A 15,616-nucleotide genomic window follows, 5' to 3' on the forward strand; every position below is an offset into this window, starting at 1 on the left:
CGAAATAGTACAGGGCGCGAACATTTGTTCGTTATATCTGGTATTCATTATAAAAAGGCACGCCCAAATTCCTGTCAATAATTTTGCTAATAAAACGAAACAAAATGCGCGCTAATATAGAAAACACAAAGTTGCGAAAACGCACAATTTTTAATTAAAAGCTTGATGTAAACATGAAATCTCTCCTTTCGTTCTGTTTTGGAGAACAAAAATTAATACTAAGAAGGGATGTTGCCTCTGCGCACAATTTGCGCGGCGGAGCCAATGGGCCCGGGGAGTGTAGTGCACGCACACTGGTCGGTTGCAGTGGCAGAGGCTCACGCCCCTGATGATGATGACATGACAAGTCAATGATGCTGAAATGCCAGTCACATGCCTGTCGGCCGTTGCGTGGTCTGATTCGAGTGATGGCGACGGAGGCCAAGGCCGTTCATGGCCTCCGAGATCATCGTGTGTGGAGGTGTAATCTCTGAGGCCATAGGCCATAGTTTTTCTCGCCACCACTGGATGATGCGGCACGCAAATGTGCAGGTGATTTAATCACACTTCGGCGGCGGCGCTCGAGTCCGGCAATGGCTGGTTATGACCTCCGAGATCACCGCGCGCAAGGGTGGGATCTTGGAGGCCATAAGCCACTGGCGGTAGTTTTTGTTGTCGCCACTAAATGACGCGGCATGCTAACACGTGGGCGATTTAAACAGACTTCTGCAGTGGCCGTTTTGATTGATTGAAAAATTCCGTTTCCGATGTTTTTTCCGGCTCCTTTACACATTTTTTTGCAGTTTTAATGCAAAAGAACTGCTTCGTCATAACCGATCTAGTATCAACTTTTGAAATCTTTGTTTCGTTATACAGAAAGAACTCCTATAGAAATAAACCATAGACCAGCCAAACTATTATTTTAGTTTGTTCTATCCGATAATTCGCTATATCAGTGTTTGTTATAGCGAGGTTCAACTATATGGCCTTAGGAATAGAAGCATTTTGGCAGCAACTGATGGTTTAAAGGTGAACAGCTGTCCTCTCATGATTTTTTCATATCTTTCACGAGGCTAACCACTGTATATATTTATGTAAGGGCGGCGCTATATGATTCTGATTGGATGTGGCTCTTACATATAGGACGGACGTTTGTCTATTGAATTTTTTTCAACTGCAGCGAAGCTACGCTAACGCGTTTTTATAGCACATATATTTATGACGAATTTGTGCAGCCTCCACAAACTCTTCACAAATACATAATGTATTGAAAGTATGAACGATACAATGCATGCGTAAAGATTGGCACATGTTCATCTTCCGGAGTTCATCACTGCATTATTGTACTGGAAAACATCATGTGATCCTAAGTTGTTAATGATTCTCCTAATATTAAGCGTTTGTGACTGCTTGGCTGACTGTATGGCTGTCCTTTACCTGGGCTTCTTTTCCACATGCATTGCAAGGCATTGCATAAATCAATTATATGTTCATTTTTATGTGAAATGCATACAGCTCGTTCATGCGAAAACTTGTCAGCGTTGTCGTGATCCAGAATTGAGAAGAACGATGTCGGAGAAAATATGTGCATGATTTCTGATCAAAATAGTACTCTTTTACTCGACCACACAAAACCTCCTTCCTCCATGGAGAGACTTTTGGTGGCCACTGATAGCAAAGGAAAACAAAGCAATAGAACAAGAATAACTTATTGAGCCAAAACGCACAGCTGATTCCATTTGGCCACTGCCACGGAGGCAGAGCAGAGGCTTATGCCAGCCAGTGACAGAGGCTTATGCCAGCCCCGTCGCCGTCTTCAGAGCAGCCCCCATGTAATCCCGCAAAGTATATATTCTGAAGTGGCATTTCTCTTGCTTCTTATCACATGTGGACGCAATGTTTTGCATCGAGTTTTGTGACGAATTATAATTTAGCTATAATGCACCTTTTTTCACAAGACGTGGCGCCCTCTGGGGAGTGGTTGAAAATTCGTCTGCTACTGGTTGAAAATGTCCTTGGGAGAGACAGCCGCCGGCAAAGTGATGATGTGTGTACTTGACAGCTATCGCCGTCTGTCGCATACATCTGCGACTAATATGAACTGCATATAGCTTCCGCGGTTGGCTCTGGCTGCATCAACCACGAAAGTAGAGAACCGCGCATGCGCAGTGGGGCTTTTCAACCAGGAGTGGGGCACGCATGAGCAGAACGGCCGTGTGAAAAAGACGGATTATACACCAGCAAACTCACGCTCTCTTTTAGCGCCTCTAGATTTTAATAGTTGGCTTTCGCTAGTGTCAGCTTGCAGTTTGTTTCAAAGAGGTAGGCAGCTGGGTATGTAGATACATTAAAATCTTAATACCCAATGCAAAATGAGATAAAAACACAAGTTACGACGAGTGAAACATTTTTTTAGCCCCACGTTATGTAAGCAAGGTATGACTAGCATACTTGTCACCTTAAATGAATCTCGTACATAATTTGGCCTCTATGGTGAAACATATAATCTGCAGAAGCTGACCAAATGAGTGCATGTGTTGAACTGGTTTCAAGATGTTCATCATCATCATCATTTATTATTCCCTTAAAGATCTCTATCAGGGACATTACATAAGGGGGGGGGGGGGGGGGGAAGACAACGGTGAGAAAGTGTCATACATTGGCAAAAAAAAATACAAAAATGCATAACATTGACAAATTTAAAAAAAAGAAAAAAAACGTTGAGGGAAGAAGAAAAGTCAGGCAACCGATACAGTGTACACAAAATACAGGTAACCATATAGCAAGGCATAAGAAAATAACAATATTTAGTAAAATCAACTATAGTAAACAAAAGTGGCAAAAAGATGAATTACAGAAAATTAGTTGACCCAACAGTGCACGCAAATCGGTTCTGGTTATTCTTGCTCTCTGCTCTTCTTTGCACCTCGTTACAACATCTGGCTCCTGGGCTAATAACAGACGAACACTCGGTCGCGCTTCTTTAGTCTTTTTTTTTTGTCCTTTTTCCGGTCTCTTGTTTTGTACGTCTCTCTTGGTCTATATTTTTTTATGCTTCTCTGGTATGTTTATTTTTTCTCTGGTTTTTAATGTAAACAGCTAGTGCTTGTCTTAACATGGGTTGCACAGAAGATGCCCCTCCTTGTTTCTGTTGCCTTTTCTGGTATGAATGGATACCAATATACCAACTGACTGATTGTCGGATTGCACTGTTGCACTGCCACAGGTATTGAACTTAGTTTAGTTGTAGTTCAGCTCCCGTCCTGACCTTGTCCATCTATGTGCCGGTTTTCTTAGCGCTGTGGAACTTTTCCTTTATTCGTCTTTCAGGTAAGTGCTCTTTGTTAATGCAGAACGCACTGCTTTGTTCGCAGGTTTACCACCCGGCCTGCTATGAAGACTTCAAAAGGGTAAATTTTTGCTTTGTACTTTTTCAGTTGGCATTTTGTTTTCTGCAGTACTCTTTAAGTAGCATACCGTATTTTCCGGTGTACAAGGTGCACTTCCGCATACTACGACATGCCCTCTACATATGTAGGTTTTCAACCAAATGGTTGGTATATAACATGCACCTCAATTGACCCAGTTGGGGTAATGAGAATTGACTAAATAACAAGACCTTGTTAATTCGAAGATGGTGGAATTGCAAAAAAAAAATAAAAAATAAAAAATAAAAAGCAGCAACTAGGTTTAGAACTCACTGAACAAGGCAGAAACACTGGTCCTGGGCAATTACTTTCATTGCATGAACATGTACAGCGCATACTTCCCCCATTTGTTTCGCTTTCTGTGCCACCAAACTTTGTGAAGCAGCACTCTGCCCTGCCTTCCACGCTTAAGTGAAGCCTGAACGGAGAGCAGAAAGTTGGGTTAGTTGGTTGAAATGCATGCTGAAAAAGGTTGCGCCAATGCACGAGGACATGCCGAGAAGAAACCTCCAGAAACAAGGATAGCCCTCGTCCTTGTGTCTTCATGCAAACTTTTTCAGGAGGCCTGAATGGCTTGTGGTAAATCTTTACAAGCGTGCTGCACAGTTTTGGATTCTGCAGTGGTCGCGTGCTTCTGAGATGATTATCGAAATTTGTCCTGGCACTACCAACTGCTCAACCAAGATAGCGAGTGCCATTGCAAACAAGCCAGGCGGACAGCACGCAGTTTAAATTTCCTATAAAGTAGCTGATTGCTTATAAATTGAGTACTCTTTGCTGGATGGCTGCTGCCACATATGAATCATTTTCTCGGTTATGTCGAAACGGTGTCCTACAGCCCAGTTCTCGTGTTCGTTGGATAGCGTACTCTACAGAGGATAACTTGGAGGTTCACTGTAAAGCTCCTGTGCAATTTCAGTGCCACACTGTAGCGCAACACGCTTAGTACAGATAGGAACTGGAAAGCACACACACAGCGGCCGCCACTATACAAAGCAAAGTGGGGAAAAGTGAGTAGACTTGAACTTGAGCAAAGTAGAGTTCTGGGCTAGTTGGTAATACATGATAAGTGGGAGGCTGGAGGCGCTCGTCCTGTGTGCCTCTCTTGTCCTTGTCTGTTCCGCGCTAAGCCTCCCACTTATCATGAGTAGACTTGTTCTGCCTTGTCTTGGCAGTGTGGGCAGATGAGAAGCATGGATGTTGCTATCTTTTGTTATTTCAAAATATTAAAACCAATGCTTTTGACCTTTGAGACTACCATAGGCTTTGTAATCGCAGAAGTCATTGCCGCCACCAGTCGGTGATAATGTTTACCTAGGGACGCAAAGATTCCCATATTGCAGTAATACCATGTGGCTCATTTTGTCATGGCTGGGGTGTAATACTTGCGACCATTCGTTCTTAATGAGGAAACAAGCATCAGCACGAATAATTTCAGCACTTGAAGGGTACACTAGCAAAATGCTTGAAAAAAATAAAATAATAATAATAACCTGCGTCTTATACACCGGAAAATATGGTAGTAGCAGATTCCTTGTTGAGTTCTGTAAACAGTTGTTTTCTAGTGTTGTGATTCATGCAGCTATTCTTGCAGCTATGGCAAGTGAAGAGTGACCTCTATTCTGGTAGACTCATTTTTTTCTTTGTTACTCATGCTTCTCTTGTTTTTTTTTTTTCTTTGGTTCCATGAAATTGGCGATTTTTTTCAAGATGAAACTACTGTTGCTTCAAAGGAGGCTAATAAAAGATGCCGTGGCTCATGTCTATTGCCGAGTCTTTGCTGGTTGGCCGTGCAAAAGCAAGAATGAGAAGAGAACAACTGGCCTTGAGCATCTGTTGATGCACTCTAAGCACACAAGGCTGTGCTTGGGATCAGCAAGGCCTGCATTAAGCCCCTCATTAAACTATGGGTTTTTCTTACTTTCGGTTTTGCCACATGCTTACTTGCGCCTAAACTAATGCTGTATAAAAGTAGCGTCCTTTAGCAGAGTCCCTTGTGTATGGTGACTGCGCTCTTGCAGTTCATGGCTGTGGTATATTAATAAAAAAGTAACGCTGTCTCTAGGACCTTGCTTCATTAGGTGAGGCGTATGGGTAGTGGGAAGCCGTCTTCGTGGAGCTGCCAACTCTTGGCAGGTGGGGGAGAGGGGGGGTTGCTCTAAGTGTTCCCCATTTCTGATGCCCTCGGCGCTTCCAGGCGGCAGAAGCACCTAGTCCTGTCAAAATGGAGACTGACGAAGCTCAGCCGGAAGCACAAGAGGGAGAGAAGGCCATGGCAGTGGACCCCAGTGACCAGGAAGTTGGGGAAGCTACCGGTGAGGAGGAGAAGCCTGCCGTCCAAAGTGCTGCTGATGAGAAGCCACCTGAGGAAATGGCGGTGGATGAAACCATTACTGTAAAGGAAGAGGAGGAGGCCACTTGTGATGATGAGGGGGGATTGCCATTAATAAAAGATGAGCATGCTGGCAGCGAAATGCAGGACGATCCCGTAGTGGTGGTCGATAATCTTGGGGAGTTTGGGGTATCTCTGAGTGACACTGAACAGAACGGTGCTGAAGAGGAGCGCCCGCCGGAGACGTTTGAGCCAAAGGTTGTGGTCAAAGGCTCTGGGGGCATTGTGATGAAAGTGAAGGCGGAGAGCATACAGGCACCAGCCTCGCCTGTGCCCCCAGCTGTTCACTCAACGGCCACTGAAGCGTCCGACGCTGGCGAGGGTGGCAGCGAGCCGACCCCTGTTCCCAACGAGTCGACAAGCGACGATGAAGAGTTCCGGCCGCCTACGCCTGACCCGCGGTTTCAGTCACTGCCACCAGTGCAGAGGGGAAACGAGCTCTCAGGGCTCTGCTGCATAATGTGATGAGGGGGCCACTCCTGCTGGCCACAGGCCTTCATTGTTTAAGTTCTTTGGTTAGTCTGACTACGCACAGCGCAGTTCTCATTGCTGAAAACGCACATTATTTTGTTGGCTAACGCTAGTCCATCCACAACATCTGATGGTGCTTAGGTCATTGCCATATTCATATTCATGAAAGGATATTTTTTCCACTTTTTTTTTTTTTATAGGTAAGTCATTAGGTTATTTAAAAATGGAAGAAAGGCTTTCTGTACAGCAGGAAGACTGTGTTTTACTTGTTATTATGAGATGAAATTCACTTTCATTTGAATTGGGATACGTAAAACATGCTGTATGATAACCTTTTCATTGTTTAGCACAGCAACGTGTCAAAGCTAACTCGGGTGTAGGACAAATGGAACTGTGTACAGACCCCAGACTGCCTTTGTATGTATATAGAATTTTTGTAAATAAGTAAATTTTATTTTTCATGTACATAAGTGTACAATAAAAAAAAAAGATACCTTACTTCAGTGTTTGCCTTTACTGTTAACGATTCTCTTTTTTTTTTTTTTTTTTTTTTTTTTTTTACCATTCATATTTGCGTTTCAAAATGTCCTGCATGTACCACATGATACAATAAACTGGCACTGTTTGGGATTTTCACTTCATGTGTGTTTCTCACCAACCATGTTGAGGCCTTTGGCTTGCCATGGATGGCAGTTTCTGCATGTTGCATGTTGTACCATCTGCAAAGTAAGAGTAACTCTTGATAGTGCTCGTCAATGCATTTGAAAGTTTGCCTGCTGGCACTGGGCAATTACTGCGTACAGTTAGCTTTAGAAATGGGCTAACTGCTATGACTTCGTCCTGCAATCCCAATTTCAGTTATTAATGCCCCGTGGCCTACTCGCAGTGCAAAAAATGTTCGTGATGGCGGGGAAAATTCCCTCACTCGTAGCAAGAGCGAAACAGGGACCAGCAGCCGAACACTATTCCATTCTTTCATGTGCGTTTTCTATTTCAAAGGTAAGTTAAATCCTTCGGCGAGTTAGGTCTTGGGCAACTCAGGCATGGAGTCTTTTATTAGACTATGAGTGTGAGGTATAATGCATTCAAACCACGACCTAATTCAAACGGTCAAGTTGCTTTGAAGACCGTTCAAGACCGCAACAGGCTGCCAAGCGACGGTGGCGCCACAGCGCTGCCAGACGGAGAACTTGGGTGAGTTTCGGCGTTTCAGAATGGTTTCGGGGTCACGACGTCACGAAGTCGCTTGACGTACCGAGATGCGCGCGCATCGCACACTAGTGCATTTGTGTATGTTTGTGCTTTCCGCAGCCGCAACGAGGTGATGTACTACATAAACGCGTTGATGGACCAAACGAGAGCTGAGATGAAATCCTGAAACCCGCCGTGGCTTTCTCGGGAACATGAACGGTTCCCTTGTAGGGCCGAAGAAAACCGCAATATGTCGCTACTTCGCCACCGGGGGAACTTGTTTCTACGGCTCCGAGTGTCAATTCCTACACGGACCGTCTACTCCTAGCTTGAACACTGACCTGGGAATACGCGATTCACAGCTGTCACTCATGGTGCGGACACCCGAAGGTGAGACCGTCCGTTTGCGCTTCATAGTAGTCATGCGTCATATCGACTGCTGGCAGACTGCGTGACCGAGTCTACCCGCGTTGCGCAACGCGCAAGCTTCCCCACACTGCACCACCACCGCTGGTCGTGAACAGCTGCACGTTACAACAACAGACTCTCGAAGTTGGTGCATTAGAGATAGCCGTCGTAATTCCGTGAAAATTTGCACCTTCATGATATATTCGTGAGTAAACATTTATGATTTCCAACCTGGACTCGCAATGTCAAGTAAGTTCATCGATATGCTTTTGAAAGCTTCACGGCCTGTCTAGGCTAAACAACCATTGTTTGTTTTTGTGCCAGCCGCAAGGTTCGGTTGGCTTTGTTTATAGTGGATTATGTTTTCAAGCTCTCGGAACGCATTAGATAGTGTGAGGGAGGGTCGTTAGCTGATATAACATATTCAAAGGCACGTGAAGTGTCAGCTGGCCGCGGTCGTTTGGCGTATGGTGCACTTGGCATGGGATTTACGGGCCAGACGAGCGCGTGGGGGTGGAGAGCTTGAAACGCATTTTATTAAAGCGTTGGGTCTACTCTGTAAATTGTGAAGCAGGCGCTGTTGGAAACTTGTCTTCACTTGTTGGCTGTGATTAGTATTAAAGAGCTGGAGCTGACTGTCGGGGTTAGTGATCAGAAGGCCTTGGAACAGAACGTACGGCTTTCCTCCTCCCATGTATAGAAAAAGAAACGGTCCATACTGGTTGATCGCGGCAGTTCTGCGTTGTAGTGCTCAAACTTACGTGCTTACATGAATTAAAAATCGGAAGATGTGCGCCAGTATAGATACGTCCCGCGCATATAGCAGCATGCTTAAATAGTAACAATTTCAGGTACCACAAGTCCCGCCTTGGACCCAGTTTTTCAAGCTTTTTCGCCACCATCGAACCTTCCAGCCGAGTCCAAACTCAAAACGTACATGAATGTGAGTGCATACGTTGTTGTTGAAGCAAAACTAGAGTTTTGCGTGTTGTTCTCGCAAAGCGAAGAAAAATAACGCGTTCAGTCTGGCGCGGTCATGGCACCCCACTTGTGACCTTGAGCTGAATCCGCGTTTTCTTAAGCTCGGGTAAAGATGCATGACGTGTTTAACATTTGTTTTTTTATTGTAGCGCGGACTTCAACTTGTTTCAGGAACCTTAGAGGCCGTTTCTCTCATCGAATTCAGTACTTTATGATATGGCGCCAAGATTTTAAATGTGTTGCACATTGTGAATTACCTCGCTGATTGAGGTAATTGATCATGTGGTGGTCACTTGCCAGCGAATATGTCTAGTCTCTATCTCGTCCCTGAAAGTTATTTACTTTCAGGTATCTGCACGCACAATTTCACCATCCTCATTGGACAAATCCAAAATGTTTTCATCGTCAAATAGCATCTCACCAAATGAAATTACAAGTGCCCTTTCTTCATTGGCATTGGACTCTGCGAGGAAGGTGAAAACTTTAGTTTTATTTTGTGCTTAAACTGCATGCTTTTGGGGCATGTGCGCTATGCCCAGAAGTTACTTCCTGCATTATTTACTCATTTGCTTTATTGGGAAATAACAATCATTTGTTTGTTATTGAGCAAAAGAGTAACTTGTGAACTAAGAACCATAGATTTCTTGTTCATTGGTTAATGCAAGGAGTGAAGAAAAAAAGTTGCTCTGCCAGGTATCTATTTGTGTGTCTTAGTCAGTGTTGCAGGAATAGTGGTTGTTCAGTTTTTGAAATGTTTTTCCTTTTCATATTTACTGCTTCATTTTGGCAGACACCGAATCCCAGTGCTGCTGAGTTTGTACCCATGAACAGCATGTTGGGCCCTGGCCAATTAACCCACAGCACAAGTACGCCATCGTTCTCACAGTTTTCTGGGAGTTTAAACATGACCCCTACCAGCGGCCCATACAGTCGATTAGCACCCGGTAAGCTGCATATCTTTCTTGTTATAGCAGCCTAATAATCATTGCCTCTATAGACAATCAACAACGAATGCTGATGTACAAGTGAAGCATTTTGAATCTGTAATTGTAGATCTGATTTGGAGCTTTGCCAGTTTAAATTGTCTTGTGCTTTGTGTTTGCTTAAATATTACTTCACTGGGACTTCAGTTAATTAGTTTTGACCATTTAAGTTGTGTTTCATGTACACCAAAATTGTGATTGAGCCTTGTTGCATGCAGAAGCTGTCAAGGTAGAAAAACGAGCTTGCATCTCTCTGTCATTTGTCACAGCAGCATCTTTGCTTTGCTGCAGTTATATAAGCTCAGCATATGTTTGTAATGCATGCGTGAAAAGCATGAAAACGACTGGCTGAGGAGGGGCTGCCATAGTGCTTATTGTAGCTGATTTTTTTTTTTTTTTTTCTCAGTTCAAGCAATTAAGCTTGGCTGCAATGTTTAATAGGACAAGCCCATCATTTAAGCTTGCTGCATGCATGGTGGTGATATATAACCTTGGACTACTAAGAGGAAAGTAACTTTGGTACAGTGAGTGAGTTTATCTGTTCTGCTTGGTATCTAAAAATGTTGCTTGCTTTGAGAGTTCAGCGCGTGTAGTTTTCTTGCATATAGCATTCCTTGAAGGTATTGTGGCTGTTAGGTTCGTGCATGGTCGACATTGTGCAAGTAGTGGTTGTCCGGTTAGCACTAAGGAAACCGCAAGGGTTGTGTGGAGATATCCCTTTGGTGGAAGAGTTGAAACTTAAATGCATTGATTGTGTTGAATAGAGCAGTTTGTAAGAGCTCCATATCTTGGATCAGGGTAATAATTAGTCAATCTAGCACTCTCTCTTCACTTGCTTCTTGCTTGCTGTTTTCTCAGTTCATTCATTCAGAGCAAGAAATCTACTACCCTGAAAAAAAAATACTGTTTTTGAAGTACTGTAGAAATATTTTTGTATACCTGTAAGGTTCTGAAGTTATACGCCATCACTCCTGGAGGATTGTTATGCTAAAGGCTTTTAAATGTCCAGCAAAAGCCTTTGTACGTAGGCAGGCATTTTCTCATAGATGTCTGATAGAAATACCGTTGTTATCACTGTCAAAGTACCTGTATGTGTAGCGCACCGTAAACAGCAATTAGAAATTCTTGGGGACTGTGTTGCTTCTTGTTCGAAAAATATATGCAGTGTTTCAATATATTTTTCAAAACATTGGCTCAAAAGCCATGGTGCTTGCATTTTAGCAGGCAGAAAAAAGGCCAGTTCATCAAGATTTCTATGCACATAAAGGACCTTACACAGTCAGAGTTGATCTGAAGACCTCCACTGTGTTTTCGATATGGAAATGTATAGTTTTCTGCCTTTTTTGCTTGTTCTGCTTGCTTGCTTGATTGCTTGCTTACCTGCCTGCAACTGCAGCATTCCAAATTAAAAGCATGAATATCTGTCAATTTGTCAGTGGTTCCTAAACAGAAGCCATCATTTCATCTCGCTTCTTTTGAGTGCAATTATGATGTTAGTACTGCACCATAACAAGCATATCATTGCGATTTTAGCTGGTCGCTCTAAAAGCAGAGGACTTTGTTGGTTGGATTTCTCTGCTTGCAGATTGTTTTATGTTCTGTTTGCCCGTCATGTGCCTGTGGAGCATGTAATCTCATCTCAGGATCATGGTAAAATATATGTTGGACACAAAAGCTCCTTTTCTAAGGGTATGTTGCAATAGCCTTAATGGCCCCATGGCTCTCCTTGTGGTTTCTAGTTGGCATGTATGTAGTTGCTGCTCGCTTAACTATTGTCGCCTTAACTTGTGCCTCTAGTATCTCGCACATTCTTTTTTAGTTTAGCACGGAGCCCTCAGCTACTATGTTATCTAGCTACCAGTCTTAAGCGACCGCACGACATAGATATAGCGCCCCACTTTGACCAAGCTGTACATACATGCCTGCATGGCCTCGGAGTAGCATGCCTGATTCAGCATCTTGTGAGCACTGGAAGGTTAATTCATATTCCACCCTCCCAACCCAAATGAGCAGCCCCAGTTGGCAGTAGTTGGCAGCCCCTCCCAACTTGTAAGGTCACATAACCTCAAAGAAACAGTGCTTAGCCATGTCACCTGCTAGCTGCTACCTGCCAGAGCCATGCCTGTGATTTTTTTTGTTCACAGCACTGTCAGTGCCAATGCCGGATTTTTTTGCAGAAAGGAGCTTTTAACACTATTACTTAGAATTCCAGTATTGCTAAGTTTCAATCATGTTGTTTAGGCTAGTGCTAGTAGTAGTCTTGGTGGTCTGAAACCTGCACTGGCTTAAAAAATTGGTATTTTGATTGGTACATCTTGTACCTTTCAGTCATGCAAGGCCTGGGCTCTCGTGTCTTTTTATTTATATATTTATTTATTCTTATTGCGAAAGCAATACTACTCTAGGTTTCGAGCCTTCAGCGTAGCGCGGCCGGTAGGCACGTCTTACCCACGTGACACTAGACGATGTGGGCTGGCAGGAGCTGCCAACTTGGGTCTCTCGTTTCACATGGGACGGTTATGTCAGAATCAGCCTGCTAGGACCCTGGCATTCACGTTACTCCTATAGGCCACTAAGGCACAATCATATGGCTTGGTTAATGCGGGGCTTTATATGTGGGTTGAGGACGAAGAAAAAGAACAACGCTCAGTCACCCGCAGCTAATGCTTTCGCTCAATATTTGGTTCAGCAGCGTTGGACCCTTGTAATTTTTTAAAGGCAGTGAGGCTGATAATGTGGCGAAGCTTTAAAGGTCATCTCGGCACAAAGTCTAGGAATATGCCGAGTTGCCTGAACCCTGAAGTCGTAGCACTTTCAGCCTTCTTTGCTGCAAATTTTGTGCAATAAGAGCAAAGCACAGCATATTTGTAGCTTGCTGTTATAACGGTTACTTGCACAGTAGCACTGACCAACCAGAGGTGAATTGTGCCCTTCAGACAGTGGCAAGAGTGCCTTGACATGTTGTTCTGTCACTCTTTATAAAACCGTAATATGCAGCACAGTATCCACGTAAATCCCTTCTAGTCTGCTTTTGCTAGCTTTTTATACGCATGGCTTCAAAAGGTCTCCCATGCTTTTCTAATAAGCAGTCAACATTAAAAAGCAGAGCTTAGTCAGTCCAGGTGTTTCTTTTTTATTTTATTTTTTTCATTTGCATAGAATTGAAACTCTTTCCTATCATGGTGTGCTCCCATTGAAATAACTTCGTCATAAAAAAAAGGTAATTCAATTCATTTCAATGGCGATCACTAACATGGCAGTTTGGGCATTTTGAAATTGCTTGACAGGGATGAGCAGCGCACAATGGATGGGGGACACAAGGAGCACTCACGTCTCTCATTGTATATGAAAATGATTGCTGCATTTACCAAATATTGTGCTTTTGTGCTGCATTAGGATGCACGATTTTATTGATGACCTCTTGTGAACGAACATGTTTTGTTTTTCTTTTTGCATACTATGGGTAGAGTAGAGTGATCATGTGCAGGTTTGGTTAAGTTGTAGCGGTAGTTTTGGGAGTTGCTTTTGAAGGTAGTTTCCACACAATTGCTCACTTTATTTTTTTTACATAGACCTATGCAGTGTTAGCCAAAGCCACCTTCTGTTAGTTTCTTATTACTGACAAACTGCTGTTTGCCATGGTCAGAGTGAGGACAGGGCAGCTTGACGGTCATCAACTACTTCTAAATGGCTGGACATTACAGCATTGATGCAGCATGAAAAAACATCTTTAAAAATGTGCACTTTCAGCACAAACTGTTCTAAATCAGTGCCGTTACTAGGCAAACTCATTTTTGAAGTAAAATGTTTTTGCTCTTGCAAGCAGTAGGCTGAAAACAACGTGACAGCACGGTATTGTAATCTCAGAATTGTAATAACTCGAACTCTGCAAGCTCAAAACTGCAAGCAACTTCTCTCTTCTGCAAACACAGTGCATAGCAGTCTTTGGGAGCTGTACAGTTGTCACAGAAGGGAAGCAGGGGATGTAGTATTTAAGGAGATAGTATTCTGCGATACAGCATGTTAGATAATCTTGCACAACACTACTAGGCATCTATTAAGTTCATGCTCATTATGAAAATGCCAGCTGTCTTTAGCCTAGCTTCATCATGCATTCTCATGTTCTTATAAAAAGCTGCTAGTGTTGTACGTAAGCTGCTTAAGAGCAGCTTTGTATCAGTGGTTATGCTGAACTGCAGGTTGTACGCTTGACCAATTTTTTTTATTTTTTTTAAAGCAAGGGTCACATACTGCTTATGTTTTGCCCATTGCCAAGTGCAAGTGTCAGAATGCAGACTTTCTGGCTTTTGGTTTAGATGGACCATCAGGCCTGTCTTTGGGGAAAATGGAAAGTCCTGGTTTGTCTCCCGATGGTTCACCGTTGGTGAGCCGTCGTAGCCAATCGCCATTGTCAGCTGGAGGCTACCTGAACCCCCAGCGAGAACCTTTTCCTCCGGCAACAGTTTATCAGGTAGTCTGAATGATTTTTGAAAAGCCACTACAACCAGTTGTATTTGCATGAATTTGAGACAGTTTTTTTTTCACAGTTGTGTTTCGGAGTTCATTTTATGTCCTGTCATAGTCGATTGATGAGGTAAAAAAAAGAAAAGAGAGGAAGAAAAACTAAATAGGGAAGAAAGCCAGCTGATAATCATGGTTTGTATATCTAAAGTGCACAGGCACAACTGTCAAGCTCTTATTGGTTAGATCTTACTTGGCATAGAATGATGCTCGTGCTGCTTGAGAAGTAGTGCTTAGATCTGTTATTGTGTCAGGCACATCACTTTTAATGTTCAAAGCAGATGTCCCAGTGTACAAAATCGTTAAAGCACAGCCTAAATTGAAGTGCTGGTGGTCTAAATGCTTGTTGCAGGAGTTCTTGGGTGGCACCACCTACTTTTATCAGCACGAAGAGGCGAGCAACTCGACGGAGGAAGGCCAGCCCGTCCTGGTTCCCGAATACCAGATGTACCCAGGGAACCCAGCACACATAGAGCACATGAAGCCCAAAGCCAATGCACCTTCATTTTTTCTTCCAGATGAGCTCAGGATGGTATGCTAAAATTAATTTCACCGCATCTTCCCGTTTCGATGGAGGTGAAACGAAGTTGTGTCCGTGTGCTGTGCGATGTCAGCGCACATTAAAGATCCCCAGGTGGTCGAAATTGCTCCGTAGCCCTCCACTACTGCTCCTCTTTCTCTCTTTCCACTTTCATTTCCACCTTCCTCCCTTCCCTTACGGCACGGTTCAGGTGTCCACAGAGCAAGTGTGACAGATTCTGCACCTTTCTCTTCTTGTAAACCAATTATTATTATTATTATTATTATTATTATTATTATTATTATTATTATTATTATTATTATTATTATTATTATCTTCCCAGGTTGGCTGAAAAACACAACTTCTTTTATTTGCATGCAGTGTTTGCTAGCACGTCATCATAAACAGAGCATTCATGCTCGAAATTGTTTTCAGTGGTGATGTCAACAAGCACTTGCGCTCTCCGTGGCAGCTTTGCACATCTTTAGTCTGTGATTTCTTGGCACTTTCATATATTTCCTTTGTATTTCATATGTATTGTTTGTGTTGAATTGGCACAATGCACTTTCGATCATGTCTGAGTGATGTGCTTACACCGAGAATAACAATGATTCGAATTAAAAGCAAACATTTTTACCTCTCACAAGTTTTAATGCCATCACAGCTGATCCACATGTGCTGAAGTGGGGACACGGGTCTTAAAATTGCTTTTGTTACTTATTACCCAAATTATATGAAACCT

The 15,616-nt window shown here is 43.2% G+C and overlaps 2 protein-coding genes across 11 annotated transcripts in view; both read left to right on the forward strand.

Moving 5' to 3' along the window:
• The window catches only part of LOC146191065 (uncharacterized), a 48,307-nt gene extending 41,464 nt beyond the window's left edge, over positions 1 to 6,843 (forward strand). For all 7 annotated transcript variants that reach the window (XM_084601515.1, XM_084601521.1, XM_084601522.1 and 4 more), the window contains 2 exons: positions 3,354 to 3,389; positions 5,605 to 6,843. In XM_084601515.1, the coding sequence (XP_084457641.1) occupies positions 3,354 to 3,389; positions 5,605 to 6,264 (696 nt within the window). In that variant the 3' untranslated portion in view covers positions 6,265 to 6,843. The remainder of the gene's footprint in view (positions 1 to 3,353; positions 3,390 to 5,604) is intronic.
• A 648-nt stretch (positions 6,844 to 7,491) lies between these two features.
• Positions 7,492 to 15,616, forward strand: part of PAN3 (Poly(A) specific ribonuclease subunit PAN3) — a 40,695-nt gene continuing 32,570 nt past the window's right edge. Inside the window, exons 1-6 of one of the 4 annotated variants that reach the window (XM_084601523.1) lie at positions 7,493 to 7,851; positions 8,721 to 8,812; positions 9,199 to 9,324; positions 9,641 to 9,794; positions 14,150 to 14,304; positions 14,707 to 14,886. In XM_084601523.1, the coding sequence (XP_084457649.1) occupies positions 7,674 to 7,851; positions 8,721 to 8,812; positions 9,199 to 9,324; positions 9,641 to 9,794; positions 14,150 to 14,304; positions 14,707 to 14,886 (885 nt within the window). In that variant the 5' untranslated portion in view covers positions 7,493 to 7,673. Of the gene's footprint in view, positions 7,852 to 7,908; positions 8,119 to 8,720; positions 8,813 to 9,198; positions 9,325 to 9,640; positions 9,795 to 14,149; positions 14,305 to 14,706; positions 14,887 to 15,616 lie in introns of those variants that run through there. The other 3 variants (XM_084601525.1, XM_084601526.1, XM_084601524.1) reach the window with 3 other exon arrangements.

The sequence above is a fragment of the Amblyomma maculatum genome, chromosome 4 (genome assembly GCF_055883805.1).
Source record: "Amblyomma maculatum isolate TAMU_Amacu chromosome 4, ASM5588380v1, whole genome shotgun sequence".
NCBI lineage: Eukaryota > Metazoa > Arthropoda > Arachnida > Ixodida > Ixodidae > Amblyomma > Amblyomma maculatum.